The sequence below is a fragment of the Chlamydotis macqueenii genome, chromosome 2 (genome assembly GCF_036417535.1).
Source record: "Chlamydotis macqueenii isolate bChlMac1 chromosome 2, bChlMac1.mat, whole genome shotgun sequence".
Lineage (NCBI taxonomy): Eukaryota > Metazoa > Chordata > Aves > Otidiformes > Otididae > Chlamydotis > Chlamydotis macqueenii.
The window spans coordinates 127,635,032-127,654,295 of NC_141557.1; the positions used below are offsets into that span (position 1 = coordinate 127,635,032).

At 37.7% G+C, this 19,264-nt stretch overlaps 1 protein-coding gene across 1 annotated transcript in view; it reads left to right on the top strand.

Annotated features, from left to right (window-relative positions):
* Window positions 1–19,264, top strand: part of PREX2 (phosphatidylinositol-3,4,5-trisphosphate dependent Rac exchange factor 2) — a 182,900-nt gene that overhangs the window by 144,215 nt on the left and 19,421 nt on the right. Inside the window, exons 37-38 of the mRNA XM_086740922.1 lie at window positions 13,273–13,339; window positions 15,404–15,594. Of these exons, the coding sequence (XP_086597048.1) occupies window positions 13,273–13,339; window positions 15,404–15,594 (258 nt within the window). The remainder of the gene's footprint in view (window positions 1–13,272; window positions 13,340–15,403; window positions 15,595–19,264) is intronic.

Genomic DNA, 19,264 nt, shown 5'->3' on the forward strand with positions numbered 1-19,264 from the left:
TATGACACGTCTTTAAACTGAAGTGCATGTATGGTGGTTGTTTTCTGGTGCATGGTTGAAACAGATCAGAGATTATGGTTCTGACTTTTTTGATTTCCGCATTGTTGAATTATCTTTTAAAAAATTGTTTTCCCATGAAACCTATAGCTGTAATTGCCTCCAGGTTGTTGTACTAATGTGTATAGAAAAGGAAATATCTACTTGATCACAAATGGAATATCACGATTGCTAAACATTATGATCTGATTTTGCAGACAATGTTTACCTAATTTCTACAGAATAGGACTTAAAAATAGTGTTATTTTCCTCATAGCTGAGCAACTTCCTCCTCACCCCCCACCATACTAATGTGAATATAAAAATATTTGGATACTTGCATCAGATTCGAGTATGGGTTACAGAGTGCATACTTGCTAGTATATGTAAAGATTATGCACCTGTATTTCAGTAAATATTTCATTAAGAACTTGCACATAAAGACAGAATTCCTGGTATACAAAATAATCTGTTATTTATGAAGTAAAATAATGAAGATGTGTACATGGACCACTCTTGCATCTCACTGTACCTGTGGAAAAACACCTGGTTGAGTACACTTATTTGCACAGGAACTGAAGAAAAAGAGTGTGAAGGACTGCAGTAAAATCACATCTATTAACTTTTAAAATTCTTGATTCAAATGGAAACATAATTTCACTGGAATTGTTAGCTTTTGAAAGCAGCAGAGAAGAGGAGTTAAAAAAAGAGGTTAAGGACTGTGGAGAAGTGGAAAGGGGGTAAATTAGCATTTCTTTTTCCAGTTCCTTCATCTATTGGCCCACTCTTGTCTTTAGAAGGTTTTCTTCATGGGTCTTGCAAAAGCATTTCTCTATTATGCTATCAAAGCAGTGGACTTTCTAGATTCTGTTTTAATCTAAGCAAAAGTGATTTTAAAGCCAGTTGTATTCAGTGATACACTGTATATTTCTTTTTTTTTTGTGATATCTGTGTCAGTGCACTTCTATGTGAATAACAAACATAGTATTTATTTAGTCTGTTTTCTACCTTCTTTTGTTAGCACTTCCTATTTGGAAAAAAAAATAAATCATCCTGAGTATTTATTTGACAATGCTTATGTTGTAAATCAGTTTTACAGAAAGCTTTGGTCATGCCATTATTTGGCCTAGATGAAGTCAGCTAGCGTTGGAAAGAGATTTCTATCAGTTGGACACGGCAAGATTTTTTGTGCTGGTTTTTTTTTTCCATGAATAGGCCCAATTTAGCTCTCATGAAAATCGTTAAAAGAAATTCTTCCTAGATTTATGCTCTAGTGTTCCCTGACTTTGCTTACTGTGTGTGTTAGGACCTCCATTCATGCTGTGGCTCTAATGAGGTACATTCCTCTTACAGTGTTGTGACTCACAGCTAACAGTTGCTAACCTCTAAGGCCTAGTTTTGCAAGAAGTTACTATGAAAAAGTTGACATTCAACAAAAATTACCATGGGTAGCTCTGTCCAGTCACAAGAACAGGAAAACTTTGGATTTTTTTCCAGCTGTCTAATGTCTGATGAGAACATTCAGTAATTTATTTTTTTTGTTTTGTTTTGTTATTGTTTGCTTTCTGGTGACCTCTACCCATTTCTTTAATGAGACACAAACAGCTTCAGGAATTCACTGACATAATGTGAAGAGGAAAAACAGAAAAGCAGATGCTTTGTTTTTGTTCTGCCATTTGCTAGCCTGTGTAGGTGTTTGGCCAGGAGAATCTACTAAAGTAACTATCGCAGCAAAAGACATTAACATTTGGATAATTCAAAAAAGTGAAAGTGAATATTCCCTGGAAACATTACTTAAGTGCAATAATACTATCTTAAACTTTTCATGTGGAAAAAAAAATCCTCTGTGCAGAACCACCTAATCGGTAATAAAATCAGTCATTCAAGACACAATCCATAAACCATTCTTTCTCCATAGAAAAGGAATGCACTACTTGCTGGTGAAATGACTATCTGATGTCCATCTTAGCTCTCTATCACTACCATAGTGGAAAGCAAATGGGAGCAAGAGCAAAGGAAAAAGGAGTGGGAGAAGAGGATGGGGACTAGTAGGAATGAAACCACTGGTTGGCAGTGACTCTGCAGCCAAGCCATCCGTTGCTGAGAACTCTTGATACAAGTTCAACTTCTCTTATTCCTAACACTTTTAGAAAATAATACTCTAACAATGCGAAACAGATGGAATGCTTTGTTGTGTATGATCCCACTTAAAACAAAGATAGTGGTCTAACTTGGGATATCCCCAAGCAGGACAGTAAAATTAAAAATGAGTAGTACCTTTGCTCAGCTACGTCTTAATTTCTCATGGTAAAGTCTTGTTGAAGTTTGAGTACATACAACATTTTTGAGGAATGTGGTGTCTTTTGGGTGACAAATCTGATACTGATGTGTGCCTTAAAAGAATTAATTTACAACTTATTTATCTGAATGAATCAAAAGACATATAGTACATTTTTAGTGGATTTCAGGAAGGATAACCTTTCCTCATCATATAAAGTCAAGAAGCTGAATCCTTGCTTTTATTGCAAAATTCACTCGTAACTATGGAACTGTGACCAGCTTTTCCACAATATCAGAAGTGATACAATAAATCCAGGTGCAAAATTGTCCTCCTTGACACCGACTTGAGCATCATAAGAGCTTCTGTCTTTCATGGTTCGTGCTTTGGGGCTCTTGCAAACAATACCTCAACTATGAAATAATAATGATAAGATTATCATTTTTATGGGAATGCATGAAAGACAGTTGAAAATCTGTTACAGAATTTCATGCTTATGTGGAATGGAGACAATGTCCCTCCATCTTCTGTAATAGACTTAACCCTAGCTATTTGAATCTAATTAATAAGATAAGGGAACTCTTATTCTAAGGACAGCTAAAGTTGAGTTTTTCTGCAGCTCCTGAGCAACATCCTCACCCCAGCAATATGTAGGAAATCCTTTATTGAAATAAAGATTTTTTTTTTTTAAATCCAATACCTAGATTAAGAAATTTCTGAAATTGCTGGGAAATCTTCAGCATCTGGCCCACAATTATTCTTAATTGTGCTGGATTTCTTTGTCACAGTCAGCCAGATCTCACTTATTTTTATAGTTCACCAATTCTGTTTCTCTGACACTGATAAGGAGAAATAAATTGTGCTCAGATTCTCTTTGCAAGTTGAGCTGGTGCTAGTAGTTGCCAGCAATGTAGCTTTCAGCTCATCAAAATGTTTACTAATGAGAAACGTGCAGTACAACCAAGTGAAAGTAATTAGGTCAGCAAAGATTTTCAAGATCTCTGTTATGATGTGTTTGATAACTTGGCAATTGTCTTCCAGTTTAGAAGAGGATCAGAAAGAACCTGTGTATCTGAACTCGTACAGAGGCTGATGTTAAGTGAGACCATTCTGTGTTCTCCTGCCTCCTCCTACTTTTTCCCATCTTCCCCCTTTGGTGCTCCTTGTTATTCAAATAGACTTTTTCCATCTTGGATCAGCCCTTTTGCTTTTGCGGATGTCAGAGATCATTTTGCTTCAACAGTGCAGGGCACAATTGTGTTTGAATCCTTAACTAATACAAGCACTGATAGGAATAATGAAAACTCACAAATGTACTATATTTACTAGGACTGCTTCACTGGTTTAAGTATTCTCTTGCAAATCTTGTGCCATGTAATTGTAAAAGCATGAGGGTAAACTTTAACTGTAATTTTTGAAATATTACTGCTTTAAGAATTATTTAGTTAAAATTAATGCTGTCCTTTCAATATGATTTTTATATTTGGTAAAGGTCTCTTTCCTGCAGAGTGAGATTCAGTATGGTAGTTATTATTACGTTGCATAGAAATAAATATTAAGGTCATTACTGCAACCAAAAGATTGGTTGCAAGGCAGGCCTGTTGGAACCTGGGGCAGACCTTGACAGACAGGTTAGCTGAATGGCCATAACTCAGCCAATCCTTGGACAGAATAGTGACTTTAAAATAAAACATTTAGTGAATGCGAGAACAGTTTTTATCCTCAGAGAACTCAGATTTTGGATTAGCTTTCTGCAAAAAGTAAGCCATTTTTAAAAATGGACCTCAATGAGTGTAGAAATGACAACTTACGTGATGTTTGTCCAAGTTACCAGAGGTTTGGACTTGATGGCCCAGGGTGGGACTTTGAGTCAACAGTAGTAAGGAAGCTTACTCTTCCAATTGTCTTTTCTCTGTATTTGACATTGTATCGGATTAGGGTTTTTTTTTTCATTGGTGATTTCACTTTATGGGAAAAAAAAATTGAGTCCCTCCTATGACATTCTATTAGAATGCAATTTTCTACGGGTGCTCCTGGTTAGCTTCTTGATCAGAAAAGTCCACACACATCTGCTCTTTAAGAGGGTGTTTTTTTTTTTTGGTCTGGATATGAACGTGCACTTGAGGGATGTATCTCAGAGGCAGAGAAGGATGTTCAGGGCACAGGTCATTCAGTGAGGTGCAGGACTGTGGCTATACCAAGTACTCTTCCAGCTTCTAGGGCTCTGCAGTCTGCTTTGCTCCATGTTGTTGACTGCAAAAGCAAACTATGGTGGAATATAGGTGCCTAAAGCTGCACATCAATATGCCTGTTTGGATTCCAAAAGTGTCTGTGCAGATAACTTTTAGCTAATAAGAAATAAGTGAAATCACTGTCTTTTAGATTCATAAGCATTTTTAATGCCTCTTCAGCACCTATGCTTGCATTTAGACATCTAAACAACTTTAAAAATTGGTTCCTGATGTTATGATGGCTTGCATTGGGAATATTCAGAGGGAAATAAGGAAAATAATAGATGAAGGTGAAGTTAGAAGAGCTCTACTTTCCCATGACTTTTGCTTTATCCCCAGCATGGCACTTTCTTGTTACACCCCGACTACATGGTGACCCAGTTCTTTGCTCCAAAAATAGGATCATGCTGTGGGAAAGACAGCTGAGGACTGCTATCCATCCCCACCACTGGTGTGGGTGCTAATTACCACTGTGTAGTAATTAACTTGCCTGTGCATCAATAGACAAAGAAGGTCTGGAAAAAATGTTCCTTCCTTCCTGCCTGCCATTCTGTGTGATTTGGAACTATTCTTTGAAGTCAGCTGTGTCCAGAGTTCTTGGCAGCTACTTTTGTAGCCTCTTGTTCAGCCATAATAGAAGAAAAATTAAAACAAACAGTAAAGGGAAAAGGCCAATTTTTGTGGCTTTTTCCCTATGTTGCTGCTTTCTGGGATATCGTTTTAGGAGGTAAATGCAAATCTGTTACGCTAAGGAAGCAATTATAATCAGTGAATCTAATGATAAATGATTTCGCTAACTACCCTCATTACACTGAACATCTGATTACACTGAATGTAATATTTTTCATTTTAAAGTGTTTCACTTACAATGTAACTTCAAACAGTTTCTCTGTCTTAAGCCTCTTGTATTTATTTTACGGCCTAAGTAGCCTTCCACAGAATGATGGCAAATTTAATATAATTATTTAGGGATGTTATAATCCGTGAGGTTTTCATGTTGTTGGGTTTTCTTGTTTCTTTTAATTTTTAAAAAGACTAGCAAAGGAAATTTTCTATCCCTGGAATTTATGTAAGCATGGGACACAATCTGTCTGAGGATTATAACATCTTTTTTATTTATACACATGCATATACATGCACAGCAGCCTCTGAAGCTGCAGGCTTCTTGGCAGGCTGATGTTTTCCATAACCTGTATAATTTAGTCAAGGCACAAAATAGATGTGATGGCACTCATGGCTTCAGGCTGAACAAAAATTGTCTAATAGTTGCTTTCGTATAAATGAGATACAATGACATAAAGGACATATCCACTTAGAGATAGTTAATTACTATGAAAGAAAGAGCTTGTCTGTCTCTGGAACAAACTGATGGATCCTCAAGACAATACATGCCTTATCACAAAGACCAGATCATTCCTGTAATAAATGGACTAAAATCCACTTTAAAACTGGCAGACTCCTTCCCCCACTGTTTCCAGTGGAAAGCTTATCCAAACCAAATTGCTCATGTGGTTAAGAAGCTTATGCTGTTTGTCCTTGTGCCACTGGTGTCCTGTGATTTTAGTCTTACTCTGCTTTTCTTCATGTTTATCCACTTCAGTGAGCGACATGTTAATGAGCAACATGAACAGTTTTTGTCATTGCTGTCAAATTCAGAAAAGAGTAATCTGAGGAGAGTTACAGGTTTCAGAGTGTGATCCTGTGAAAATATTTTCTTTTTTAGTGCAGTGGGATATTTATAAAGCAAGTGAAAACCTGTTTTCCTATTTTCAATACTAGGTATTTGATACATTGTTTTGTGTTTAAAAAAGCAATAGTAAAACTGGACTGCAATGCTACATACAGAAATTTATAATGTAGTTTATATGACTATAAAAATTGGAAATCTAATGCCTTTTAGATTTTTAAGATGTGGTTGCAAATGAACTAGATAACTTGTGGCTGAACTCTCTCTAAATGGAAAATCTTTATGAAGGAGAGATTGAAAATTAAGCATTCACTCTGAAGGATATAACAAGGAAATAATAGCTAAATTTGTCTCCTGATGAACTTAATGAGAAGCACTTTAGGTAGAGCAGAAATTAAGATTCATTGCATCTAAGTGAAGCAAGACCAGAGAGAGAATAGAGAGATCCTGGACAAAGTAAATTAAATTTGTCGAGCTGGTCTAAAAGATATTGCCAGCTGGCTTGAATTTAACTTTGGGTTTTTTTTCCTCTTCTGATGCTATGCTGTTTCTGTGAGAGCAAATTCATTGTTTCTTTAGATTTTTTTACCAAGTATGATCAGTATTTATTATAGGTAGTGTTCTGAAGTTGAAAATTCCGTGTCTTGATAGGTTATGTATACTGAGTCTTTGCTCCCTGAGGTGGACATCTGGTTTATTCTGCTTTATATATCCTCTGCAAACACAGAGAACATGTATCTGCAGTGATTGAGGTGTAGCCTTTTCTTTCACTCCCTGGTCACTGATAGGAATCCAGGCCAAGCCTGTAGCTTGTACAGCTTGTAGCTGTAGTAGAAACTCTGACCACCCAATGACTATTCGTTATGTTGTCTTTTTTTTTTAAAAGTGTATTCCATGTGTGGAATATCAGGGGCCAAAATGAAACATTTACTGTCTGAAAGGCAAATATGGAAGCAATTAGTTAGTACTAATGGGTTCAGTGTGCATTTGGCTGTTTGGATAATGATGGAGGAGCAGGAAGGCAGCTGTAAGTGGTCTATGGCCCAAGAACTTCCCTTTCACATCACAAATAGAATTGTTTCAAGTGATTTTGCAAGTAGAGATGCTGGAAACTAGATTCCTGGAAATGTAGGGGTTAAAATGTGGCATGTGAAAAGAGGGCGGTGTTACATAGAGCAGATGGGATTTTATTCCATTTTTTTTTTGTCATCCATGACTTTCTGTCTTCACATTTCTGTGTTCACATTTCTATGATCCCCTGCTTGTGTGTTTATAAAGGTTTGAGAGTGGGGCTGTCATGTGCCTGCTGGGGTAGTAGCAGGCACATCTTCCTTAGTTTGCACCTCAGATACTTGTACTCCTTCTGACACCAGTTTCTCAACATGCCCTCTTCACAGACTGGAGGGAGTTTAAATTGGTTGGAGAGTTTAGCCAGGTGCTGCAGGCTTGCAAGAAAATGAGGAGCACTCTGAAGAATCATTCCCTCTGTTTAAGAGTTCAATTTCTTAAGAATTTGGCTTTCTAGGGCTGAAAGTCTGTGTCCCAGCTATGCTCCCAGTCGCCTATACTAAAGCAGGCAGTAGCCAAGAAAGGCCTTAATTTCTTGATGTTTTCTTAACACCACTCCTCACTTGTAGGTTTTTATGTGCATAACTAAATCTAATTATTATCCTCTTTTCTCTGTGTATTTTCCTTGTGTCCCCTTACAGTCGCATCCTCCTCCTCATAGACTGCACTGTTTCCCACAGTTCTGTTTTCTTACACTTATGGTAGAGACTGACAAAAGCTGGTTTGTCACTTTGTGCTTGGAGTAAGGCAGGAATCATAGAATCATTTAGGTTGGAAAAGACCCTTAAGATCATTGAGTCCAACTGTTAACCTAACACTGCCAAGTCCACCACTAAACCATTTCCCTAAGCACCACATCTACATGTCTTTTAAATACCTCCAGGGATGGTGACTCCACTCCTTCCCTGGGCAGCCTGTTCCAATGTTTGACGACCCTTTTGGTGAAGAAATTTTTCCTAATATCCAATCTAAACCTCCCCTGGCCCAACTTGAGGCCATTTCCTCTTGTCCTGTCACTTATTACCTTGGAAAAGAGACCAACACCCATGTTGCTACAACCTCCTTTCATGTAGTTGTAGAGAGCGGTAAGGTCTCTCCTCAGCCTTCTGTTCTCCAGACTAAACAACCCCAGTTCCCTCAACTGGTCCCCATAAGACTTGTGGTCTAGACCCTTCATCAGTTTCATTGCTCTTTGAATGCACTCCAGCAACTCAATGTCTGTCTTGTAGCGAGGGGCCCAAAACTGCACACAGTATTCGGGGTGCAGCCTCACTAATGCTGAATACAAAGGAAGGGCTTACTGAGTTGCTTACATGTGAAATATGAGTTTACCCATGGTAAGTTCAGAGCCACATGGTGTTAAAATTTTCTGTTATGCACTTCAGTTGCACAGTAGTTATGAAAGGTAACAATATTACTATTTATGCTCTTTGAGAATTTAAAATCACGATACTATCATGAAGGTTTTCTCTTGCTATAACTAAACCTTTCTCTAACTACTAATGACACCATGCATAGGATTCTATCACTGATATAGATGTTAGGACACATAATTTAACATCACTAGGTCTTAGTATGAGATGAGAGAGTAATTATACTTGGTAATTTATCACTTATTGAGATTTACCATTTAGTGGAAAGAACATAGGATCATAGAATAGTTAGGGTTGGAAGGGACCTTTAAAGGTCATCTAGTCCAACCCCCCTGGAAGTCCAACCAGATCAGGTTGCTCAGAGCCCTGTCCAACCTGACCTTGAACATTTCCAGGGATGGGGCATCAACCACCTCTCTGGGTAACCTGTTCCAGTGTTCCACCACCCTCACTGTATTAGTTTTCTTTTCTTTATGTTCAGTCTGAATCTACCTCCCTCTATTTTAAAACATGTAAAACACACTTAGATTTGTTTGCTATGACAGCAAATAGTTTTTTGGTTTTTTTGCAAGCGACACCTTGTACTACAGAAACAACTGAATTTTTATAAATTGTGTGTGTGTACGTATATAAAAATGAAATGTATGTGTGTACATATATATGTGTGCTATACACATGCTCACTTATACAGTTAATAACCAGATGGTGGAACACAGAATTTTTATAAAAGAAATACAAAAGTATGTTTGCATATATATGCAAATACAGAGAGATATTATTTATCTATGACATATTTAGTTTGAGCCAAAGAAAAGAATTAGGGACACTAATTCTAACACTTCCCGATTCTGCACCTCTGTACTGATGTATCCTTTGCCATCTTGTGGACCATGCTTATCTACATGATCTTGAATATCTTGTGACCAAGGGATTGAAAATCAGGTAGAATTAAAATGTATTTCCATCCTTTTGTTGAAGCTAGTATGAATTTATTTATATGTATGACACAGTGATGAAGAAAGTATGAAAGACTAAATTCTTCTCTGCTAGAATATCAAAGCAAAACCTTTCTAGAGTAGAACCCTTAACTTGCCTTTATTTAATGCCATAACTCAGTTACCTGCCCTTCCCTCTCTCCCTCACTCCAATCACTTCTTTACTATCCTTGTATTTTGGAGAAAAGATGATCAACATCTAGGATAATACTATGGGCTTCCTGGAACAACAAACTCATAGTAAGACAAGAAACTTGACTTTGCTTTAATTATTTTCATGTACAAAGTTACACAGGAATGTGTGTCTCTACAAGTTTGGAGCCTCCTTAGAGTTCGATTTTCAGTATTTCAAATTCTCAGGATTTTACATGTCCAGCTCAGTTTTGGAGGGTACCCTGTAAAATGCTTCACTAAAAAAACATCAATACTTCTTCATCTCCTTTATACTCAAGTTACAGGAAAAGGTCTTTGGAAAGCATTCATCTTGTGATAGATCTTTCTTTTTGAAACCTAAGATGTTTGTTACCTCATTCCAGTGTAAATTTTCCTTAAGAAAGCTGTCCCATTATTTGACATTGTTACACATGGGATACCTTACAAATGTGGAACACAGCAATGATCTCCTGTAGTTTTAATGCCTGTTGGATTTCCTACCTTTCCTTTTCCTTAAAGAAAGACATTTCTGCTACAGCTTAGAGAAATTATAAGGCTTTTAGAAGCAAAACCAGCAAGCATTACATTTGCAGACAAAGAACTATGATTTCATTCTTGTTCATTTCAAATGGATTAGAAAATATTGTCCAAATTGGGCACCAAGCCAAGATTGCCATTAACTTTTCCCATAAAATATGATTAAGGACCTTAACAAGCATTTAGTAATTAAGTGAAGTGCTTTGGAAATTTATATGCTGTCCACAGTTTGTCATGTTCTGTAAAATACTGAAGACAGTTTTTATGAAAAGCAATAAAAATAAAGCACTTGAGAAACATCTGGGAGTGTTATCTGATTGTGGAGGGGGGATAGTTTCATTTGTAACAGGATATTTAGATATTTAAAATTTGTTGTGTATAGTTGATTTTTGTTTGTTCTTTAGGTTAATGAATAATTGACTGAATTAATGGAGTAATTTCTGTAATTGTATATTCCATTCTAGTGTCCATGTTGCTTCATTTTGTACCCCGAGTTGATTATTTTCCATGTACTCCGTTAATGTGTGTACTGTTCTATATTTGGTTTCTGGTTTCATTTAATGCAGCTGAATTTGCTGAAATAACAGTCCAAAGAGAATGGGAGTGCTGAACAGACTCTGAATGAAGTAGATTTTCCTGTGGCATAACAGGAAAAAAGAGTATAGGCTTTCAGTCCGATAATTTTCTGTGGGTGGCAGGGTGATGCTTTGTTTTTTAGCTTTGCTAACAAAGAAAAAGGTTGGTCTGCTGCTGCTGAGGTAGCTTTTATGTGCTGTGGCCACTCAAAGTGATTTATGAGTAATTTTCTCTGCAAACTCCTTTTCCTTTCAATAGTCTCCAGCTTCCTTTGCACAGACTACATTCTGAATCGTGCAATAGGCTTAATGGAATAATAGAACTAGATTAGCTTTGCTGTTGGGATTAATTCAAACCTTAAACTTGGGAAAAGATGCTTTTCAAAGCAAAGCTTTGGGAAGCAAAATCTACTAGAATTAAAAATGGGTGTATGTTTTTCTCAGCTCAGTTATTCCAGAATATGGAATAATTCTGCAAATACGTAACTGTGAATAACTTCTCTCACAGATAAAACCATAAAAAAGGGAGGAGAGCTATTTTTAGCCATATATGTTACATGAATCAATGTTTTTGACTGGAGGATCCAGATGGTCCTATTATTTGAGAGTAAGGATGCAAGGATGCGTTCTGTCCGGTATTTACTTCCATATTTTATGGCAACTGAAATTTGGTTCCCACACTCCACAGTTCCAGTGTGGGTCATGGCTCAGTTCTGACCTTCAGTCAGGTCTGCTCCTTGTGCACAGGCAATGGAGCTGTATTGTAGTAATACCTTGAGGTTTCCACTGGAGAATCTATTTCTTCTTCCTACGTGTTCCATAGTTCAGTGGGGTTTTTCTTGTTTTGTTTTATTTTAACCTTGACTGGATTTGCTGCAGTGGGAACTGTTGCCTGGTTCTTGCTGCATGCCTCATACAGGCAGGAAAGCCTACCAAGTGTTTCTATTTTCAGCTGCTCCGGCAGGTTTTAGGAGCTTTTCGACCAGCAGAATGAGTTTTGTGATCAGAGAATCACAGAATGGTTTGGTTTGAAAGGAACTTTTAAAAATCATATGGTCCAACCCCTCTGATATAGGCAGGGACAATTTTTTTTTTTTTTTATTAAACAGTGCTGCAGAGGGAGAGAAACTGTTATATTATCACAGAGATATGTAAGATATTTTGCCTGCCTATGAGATGTTTAATGATAGTTCATCTGTGGTAAGCAACTAATTTGCTTATAAGGTAGTAAGAAAAAAAATATTGCTCTGAGTTCCTGAATTGAAGGAGACAGAAGAGCTCCCTGCTTCCTGTGTAGGCTTTGCTAAAGCTTTTCCTTTCTGGTGTTGAGTAAGGGTTGTTTTCCTGTTTTAGGAGAGAAGGATAGCATGAAAGCCCTCTGTACAAAACGTCAGCCTCCTTTGTGCCACACAGAAATTAGCCACCCTCTGTCTTCTAAAACAGCACGTGTTGCATTTATCCATTTTATAGAAACTTTTTCTGGTACTATTCATTGGTAAGTGAAAGGTTATGGAAGGAACTGGGAGAATGATGAGCTTTAGTGCACAATAGGTAAATCTGATACAGTAAGTAGACTTTCTCTCTCACATTTGTGTTTTGCAGGTAAATGACAGTTTTCTTTGGATTTTCCTTTCATGCAGTAATTCATTTTCAAAGAAATGTGCAGAAATTTTAAAGAAAGGCAGCTTCTTTTTTATTTGCACATACATGCATGAGTGCACACATTGCAAATACCACTTTGCTTGTATGATGCATATTTGCCCCTTGTAGGGTTTTTGCTTTTTTTTTTGTTTCTTTTTATATTGTGAGCTTGTGTAGGCTTCCTCTGTCAGTACTGTTTCATGTTTGAGATTCAGGTTTTATATTATTGCAGTTATATACAGCTAATATATATTAAAAAACAACTTGTAGTGCATGAGGCTCAGGCACTGTTTATATGCCAAGTTTCCCAAAGTCACTATTAAAATCTAGACAGTTGTCACAAACCTTTTCATGGATAGCTTTGGTGAAAATCACTTTCAGAACCAGATTTTCTACTAATTAGACAGTAGATTTTTACATCCTACTATCAAAGTTCAGGGGAACAGTTTTTGTCTCCAGATCAAAAAAAATGTTCATTATTACTTTAAAAGAAAGACTGATAGTGCCTATTTACGCATGTATTATTCCTTGATCCTCTTTTAGCATGAAATAAAAAAAAAACAAAACAAAACAAAAAAACAAATTCCAACCTTAGGATGGTGTCACTTACAGACATTGTAAGAATAGTCACTTACATACATTTTGTTCAGGAGTTTAAACAATTAACATTTTTTGCCTTATTATGTTTGTTCTTTCAGGGCATTCTACCTGGACAAGTCAAACTTGCCTCCAAATTCAACATCTAAAGCGGCTTATATAGATAAGGTAAATAAAAATGTTAAGTGCCTAATTAAAATTTGCATGTTACATGCTGTGTTATTGTAATCCGTTCCTGAGGCTTTCTGAATTCCATTGAAAAATTGAATTATTTGAAGCTGAGATGGGGTGGGGGAGCAGGGAAAGGATGAGATCTCTTGCGGCATTTTGTCCCACCTGTGTTTTAGGAGTATGTGGTGCCATTGTGGTTCTGTATCAGAAGGTGTGGCCGGAGGGCATCAATGTATTTGAGAAGGGGAAGCATAGCTTTCCTTTTTCACTGTGCTGTCAGAGCAATGCAATTGCTCGAGCAGCATGTGGGAATTGGAATGGTAGGGTCAGAGGAGAGCAGGTGCAGGCAGAAGTTCTTTGTTCCGAAAACTAGAAACACTGTTCCAAATTGAATACTCCTTCAGCTCAGAAGGCTTTCTTCTGAACCTCCTTGTTTGGGCTTTCTTCAAATGCCTTCATCTGTCCTTAAACCTCTGTGGCTGACAGATTTTGGGGGCTATGAAAACTCATGTAATGCTCTCTCCTATTGTTGGTGATTTAATGCCTGTATTGTAGCCCAGTAGGGGGGAAAAAAGAAGTTCCCAGGGTCTTGCCTACACTGACTTCAAACGTGATGGAGCTACTGTGGCCTGAGAAATACAGTGATCATCAAATGAGCCCTATGACAGAGGAAAATTTTATGTCGCATCCAGCATGGGTGTTAACAGACTGATAGTTCCTGTTTCTTGGATCCATGCTGGACTGCATGGGAGGGGAGGAGGACATGTGCCTGTGCCTCTCCTTCCCTGGTGAGTCAGCAACTTAACTTTGTAAGCAGTCACAGGTGCAGCGGGAGATATTTAGCTCTATGTGGAGTGCTTATTACCCCTAAACCTGTTTCCTACCTATTTCAGTGAAAAGTTCAAGGCCGAGATAAAAGCATTGCCTAATCCAGTTCTGACCAAGGGGAGCTAGGTTAAGCTAATGCATTTATTTTGCAATTGGAGCAAGCTGGCAGTGAGTGCATGAACTGTTTGTGGCTGTGCCTTTTGCTCTGTAGCTCTGCATTAGTAAATGGCACCAGCTAAAATAAATTTAAATGGATATAAGTTAAACCAATAGGACCTAAACAAAGTTAAATCTATTTGTACCCAGGTTTAAGTATGCTGGTTGTTATAATTGCTTTACTTGACCCTCTATGCTTTCCAGTTAAGTAACATTCATACATGAGCAAGTGAGGCTGCCATTTCCCTAATTAGTTAAAACTGTATTTAGGGAATTAATCTGTCTTTCCAAAGATTCATTTTCTGAGTAGCAGGAGGGGTTGTTGGAATTTTTAAGGGTTTCTGGAATAAAGAGAATAGGGAATTTGGAATTATGAGGTCTGCAAAACTGCCTTGTGAATGTCTCCTTTACACAAAGCACCACGAGATGATGTTTTTCGTTGCTAGAACACTCTTGAATGTTTGTCTTCTGAGAGCAGCCTTTCACTTGAAACTGTCTTCTTTACTAGGTATATAATTTATTTTCCGTACAGTAATGCTGAGGTAGTTTTAAGTCCCGCTGCAAAGTTAACTGTTCTTATTTTGTAGTATGTTTTTGTCACTTCTGTTCATTTTTATTTTTCCTCGTTGTTAGTCAGTATTAGGAACTGCACATTTGCATAAATAAAGGACAGTGGGTTTTTTAATAAGCTGATTTTCTCACTGAGTCAATTAACCATTCTTGGCATTCTTCCTGTATATGCATATGGTTGTAGGTTGCCTGTTCATGGCTTCCTTTCTTTGCCAGTATCATTGATGGAAATGGCACTGATGGGTCTATTCAGTCTATTGAAATGAAAAACACTTCTGTAGGCAGGACTGGAAATGAAAGTGTCAGTGATGGTAAGAATTTAAAAGTTTGAAAAAGTTACCATAGGTGATGTAACTGTATGCTCTGTATTTATGTTATGGAATTTGGCTTCCGCTGGCTCAGCCAGCCCTGCTGCTCCATCTGCATCTGTGATGACCTGCTCTAAAAGAGCATTTCATGGGCTCTCAGTAGCAAATATTTAAATATCTCTCTGTTACTCTCTTGCAGCTGATGAGGCCTCTCAATTGCTTGGATGAACTTTACCGACTGATAGGATCCTTTATCCGATCCAAGCGCACCGCCGCCTGCGCATACACTGCGTGCAGTGCTTCCGGGGTTGGATTGCTTTCAGTGACTTCTGAACTCTGTAGCAGACTTGGAGCCTGTCACATCATTATGTGCAACAGTGGAGTTCACCGGTATGACAATTTATTTTCCTCTCTTTGTTTCAGTCAGTCATTCAGTCATTGCAGGTTGGAGACTGCTGCTTTTTATTTATAGAGAGGTCTTACACTAAATATGTAGCATCTTAGACTAAATATCTAACACACTTGAAAGATCTGTGGTGAAATTCTAGAATTGTATTTGCAGTGATTGACAGGAATGAGCAGTACAATTTTGTTTTGTGCAGTTGTAATGGATTGTTCCTCATTCAAGTCAGAAAAAGGCAGAAATCTTAATTGCTAAGGCAGAAAAAGGAAGGTTTCCTAGGTCAATAACACATTCTATATTAAACTCTTAATACAGGCAATAAGTGCTGAAGTTTGTGTTTGCTTTGTAAGCTAGGGAGAATCATAGTAGAGCTGGTTTCAAGACAAAAAATGAAGCAGAAAAGAGATGCATTTTTGCAGGTGTGCCTTGTGATAACTACAAGTTCAGCCTGCAGACCAGTTGGTGTCATTAATACAATTTCAAAAAATGAACTGATCTTTATCATCACTGCTGAAAGATTTTAATAGACATATGTAAGTATGACAATAGCATTGATATAGAGCTCTCTAGTACTCTCTAGTTTTTGCCGTGGATTTCCAAAAGTTCAGAAAAAAATTCACGTATTTAGAGACTAGAAAGGGTTCTTGTGCTATTATTTTTTGAAGTGGTGAAAGTTGAGAATTTTTTTAATGGTTTCCTGAAGTTACTGTTGTGCATACAAACTGGATGGATGAAGTAGTTTTCCCTTATAATTTGAAGTCATATAAAGTCACACACTGCTGTTCTTTCTTTCTGGCCTTCCTACGCCACATCTCCACAGCCCAACACTAAGAAGGATCTGCTTTTTGGCATTCTGAAAGTGCCTTTACCCAGATAGAAAACTTGTTTTGTCTCCAGCTAGTAGGCTTGCTGTGTGAATTTTATTCCCAACCTTTGTACTGCTAAATTCAACTGTATTTTTTGTGTACCTACTCCCCTTGCTGCTCTATGGGGTGAAAATGTTTTGCACTACCATGAAATCCTGTGAGGAGGATGGAAGAGGGAAGAATAAGATGCTGGATGTGATCAAGTCCCAAAGACACACATGATTTTGCCTCTTGCCTGAAATCTTGAAGGCTTAATTCTTCTGCTTGTTTGAAATATTATTTAATCAGGGCAGATAATCATGCAAAATAATGCTCTTCAAGTTGTAAGTCGGTTCTTAGAGTTCATGCTACTGAATTTCAGTAAGAGGATATTAATCTCTGGTTGTATTCAGCGGTGATCTGGGCTTCTGTGTTCTTAGAAAGAAAATGCTGTGAAGTGCTTGATTGAAATCAGTTGCAGAAATCGACATTTTGGAGGCCCAGACATAGGACTCATGACTGTGTTTTAGCACTATGCTGCTGATACTGAATGAGTTGAAAACTGGTATTACCTAAAGATGCCACTAGGCAAGCAAATGAGGGAAAGATATGATTTTTGCTTGCAGGTTAAAATTTGAAAGTATATGCTTCATTTATTAGTCTTGCCAGCCTGAAAATAATCAACTCAAAGCAAGGTGCCTGTATGCTTTCTTTAAACAAACAAACTAATTCTAGCCTAATTTCTGTGATTTGTCTCTAATGGGAGAGAATCTCTGAGTCTGTGGAAGAGTGCAGGCTGCTCTGCTGGTCAGCATCTTTCTTTTGTTCATGGGGAATTGGAACTTAGCAAACCTTTATCTGTCAGAATTTAGATATATTTAAATATACTTTAAACAAAATATAGATGAATCACAATTCACTGAATTTATCTGCCCTTTACTGAACTGCCTGGAGATCCCTTTCAGTATTTGCTCAGCTTAGGTGTGGGCAATGGGGGGAGATTTCTGGTACCCTTTGTCTCCTCCTAACTGGAAGCAAATCCCAGATAGCTTGGGCGGGAGGTGCTGGGTGGCAGTCCAATGCAGAAGAGGCCAAGAACTATGAAACAGCAACTTTGCTTTGACAGTGATTGCTGATCTCTGGATCAGCAGTGTCTTGGTTTCTGACTTCTCTGTGATCCATATTAAATTGCTTTTTTTACACTGCAGTAGGCTAAAACAGCTTGACAGAGTTCATATTTTCATCCCTATATCCAAGATAATGCTGGGGATTTTGCATTGCTGGTGATTGCTTTGCTTTGATTTTTGTTATCACAATATGTTTACCAATTTACATTAGAGCCTGAAATCCAATATCTATTTCAGACAGCAGTTCTCTTCAAATATATTTTGATGACCAGAAAAACAAGGATGGGAAAAATTAAGTCCCTTTAACCTTCACTGTCCTAAGTGACATGTGAATACTACAAACTCCCTTTGGATTATCGTAAGTGAACATGCTTTCCTGATCAACATCAGGAGCAGAGCTCTAAATGAGTCCAAGAAATCAATAGTTTGCATTTCTATTTTCCCCCTTTTTTTATCATCCATAATTATATTTCTGCCTGCCAATCAGCTGTCACGCAAACAATACTTTGCTTTCTTTACTTGTATTCGTTCTGTTTGAAGTTGTAATCACTCTGTGCAAATGTAGGTGATGAAAGGCACTTTTAAATTTTATTGAATCATGATGCTAGCTGGTGCTTGAGGGAGAAGAGTGAGACTGCACTGCACAGACATACCCTAGCCTCTTTCCATGCCAAAATGAAATTAGGTGCAGCAGCTGCAGAAGTCTGTTCAGGGACCATTGGCCTTACAGGCTCAAAGGAATCATTTAAAGCATCCAAATGAAACAAATCCCAGGTTTATTTAAAATTTTGCATTTCCTGGAGGATTGAGAGAGAAGTCTTTTATAATCCTGATGAATCCCCAAAAAATCACGGTCTTATTTTCTTTTCTGAATTTTAATTTCCCCTCCAAAAAGTCTCTCCTTACTGCTACCATCCTTCAAGCAGTGGGGTTCTGGCTGGCAGACGCTCGGCTGAATGATGAGGCAGGTTTTGCCAAGGGTTGATTATGCTGTCTCCTGTAGCTGGCACAGCTCCTGCAATCCAGCTAAACCTGCTCCATCTTCCCCACAGCAAAGCAGAGTAACACCATAAGCTGTCCATCGTGGCCAGCTGCCTTCCTGTGAATCAAATAAAACAAGGTGAAAAATAGGAACTCTGACCTTATATTTAAGATATTCTATTGTAAGAATTCTTCCTTTTAGATTATTTTAGAAACTTTTCCTGTAGGAATTTAATTCTGAGCTCAATGACTGTGTCCTACCGGAAAAAAAAAAAAAGAAAAAAAAAAAGTTGTCTTGAACTTTTGCAGCTGTATTTAGGCTGACTGTTAGCTCCACAGTAAGAAGGCTTTCTGGAATCGGTGGAACTACTTTCAGGCAGCAGGTCAGCACAGGCTGAAGAACTAACCCTTGCACTCCAACCTTATGGTCTAAACTGTGCTTTTAGTCCTGCTACCTTCCCATTTAGTCAAGATTCCCTTCTTTTTTTTAAATGGCAACTGTGTTGTCTGTCTACAGTTAGTGCATTTTTGTGATACCTTACCTTCTGAGGCATAAACAAACTTCAGTTTTCCTAAGAAAATTTAAGACAGTAGAGTACTTCATTCTGTGCTGGTTACTCTTTGAAAACAGTTATGTAATTGCTAAATATGTGATAATTTGTCTTAAGATAAAATAAACAAGACATTTAACGCAAATAGGTTAT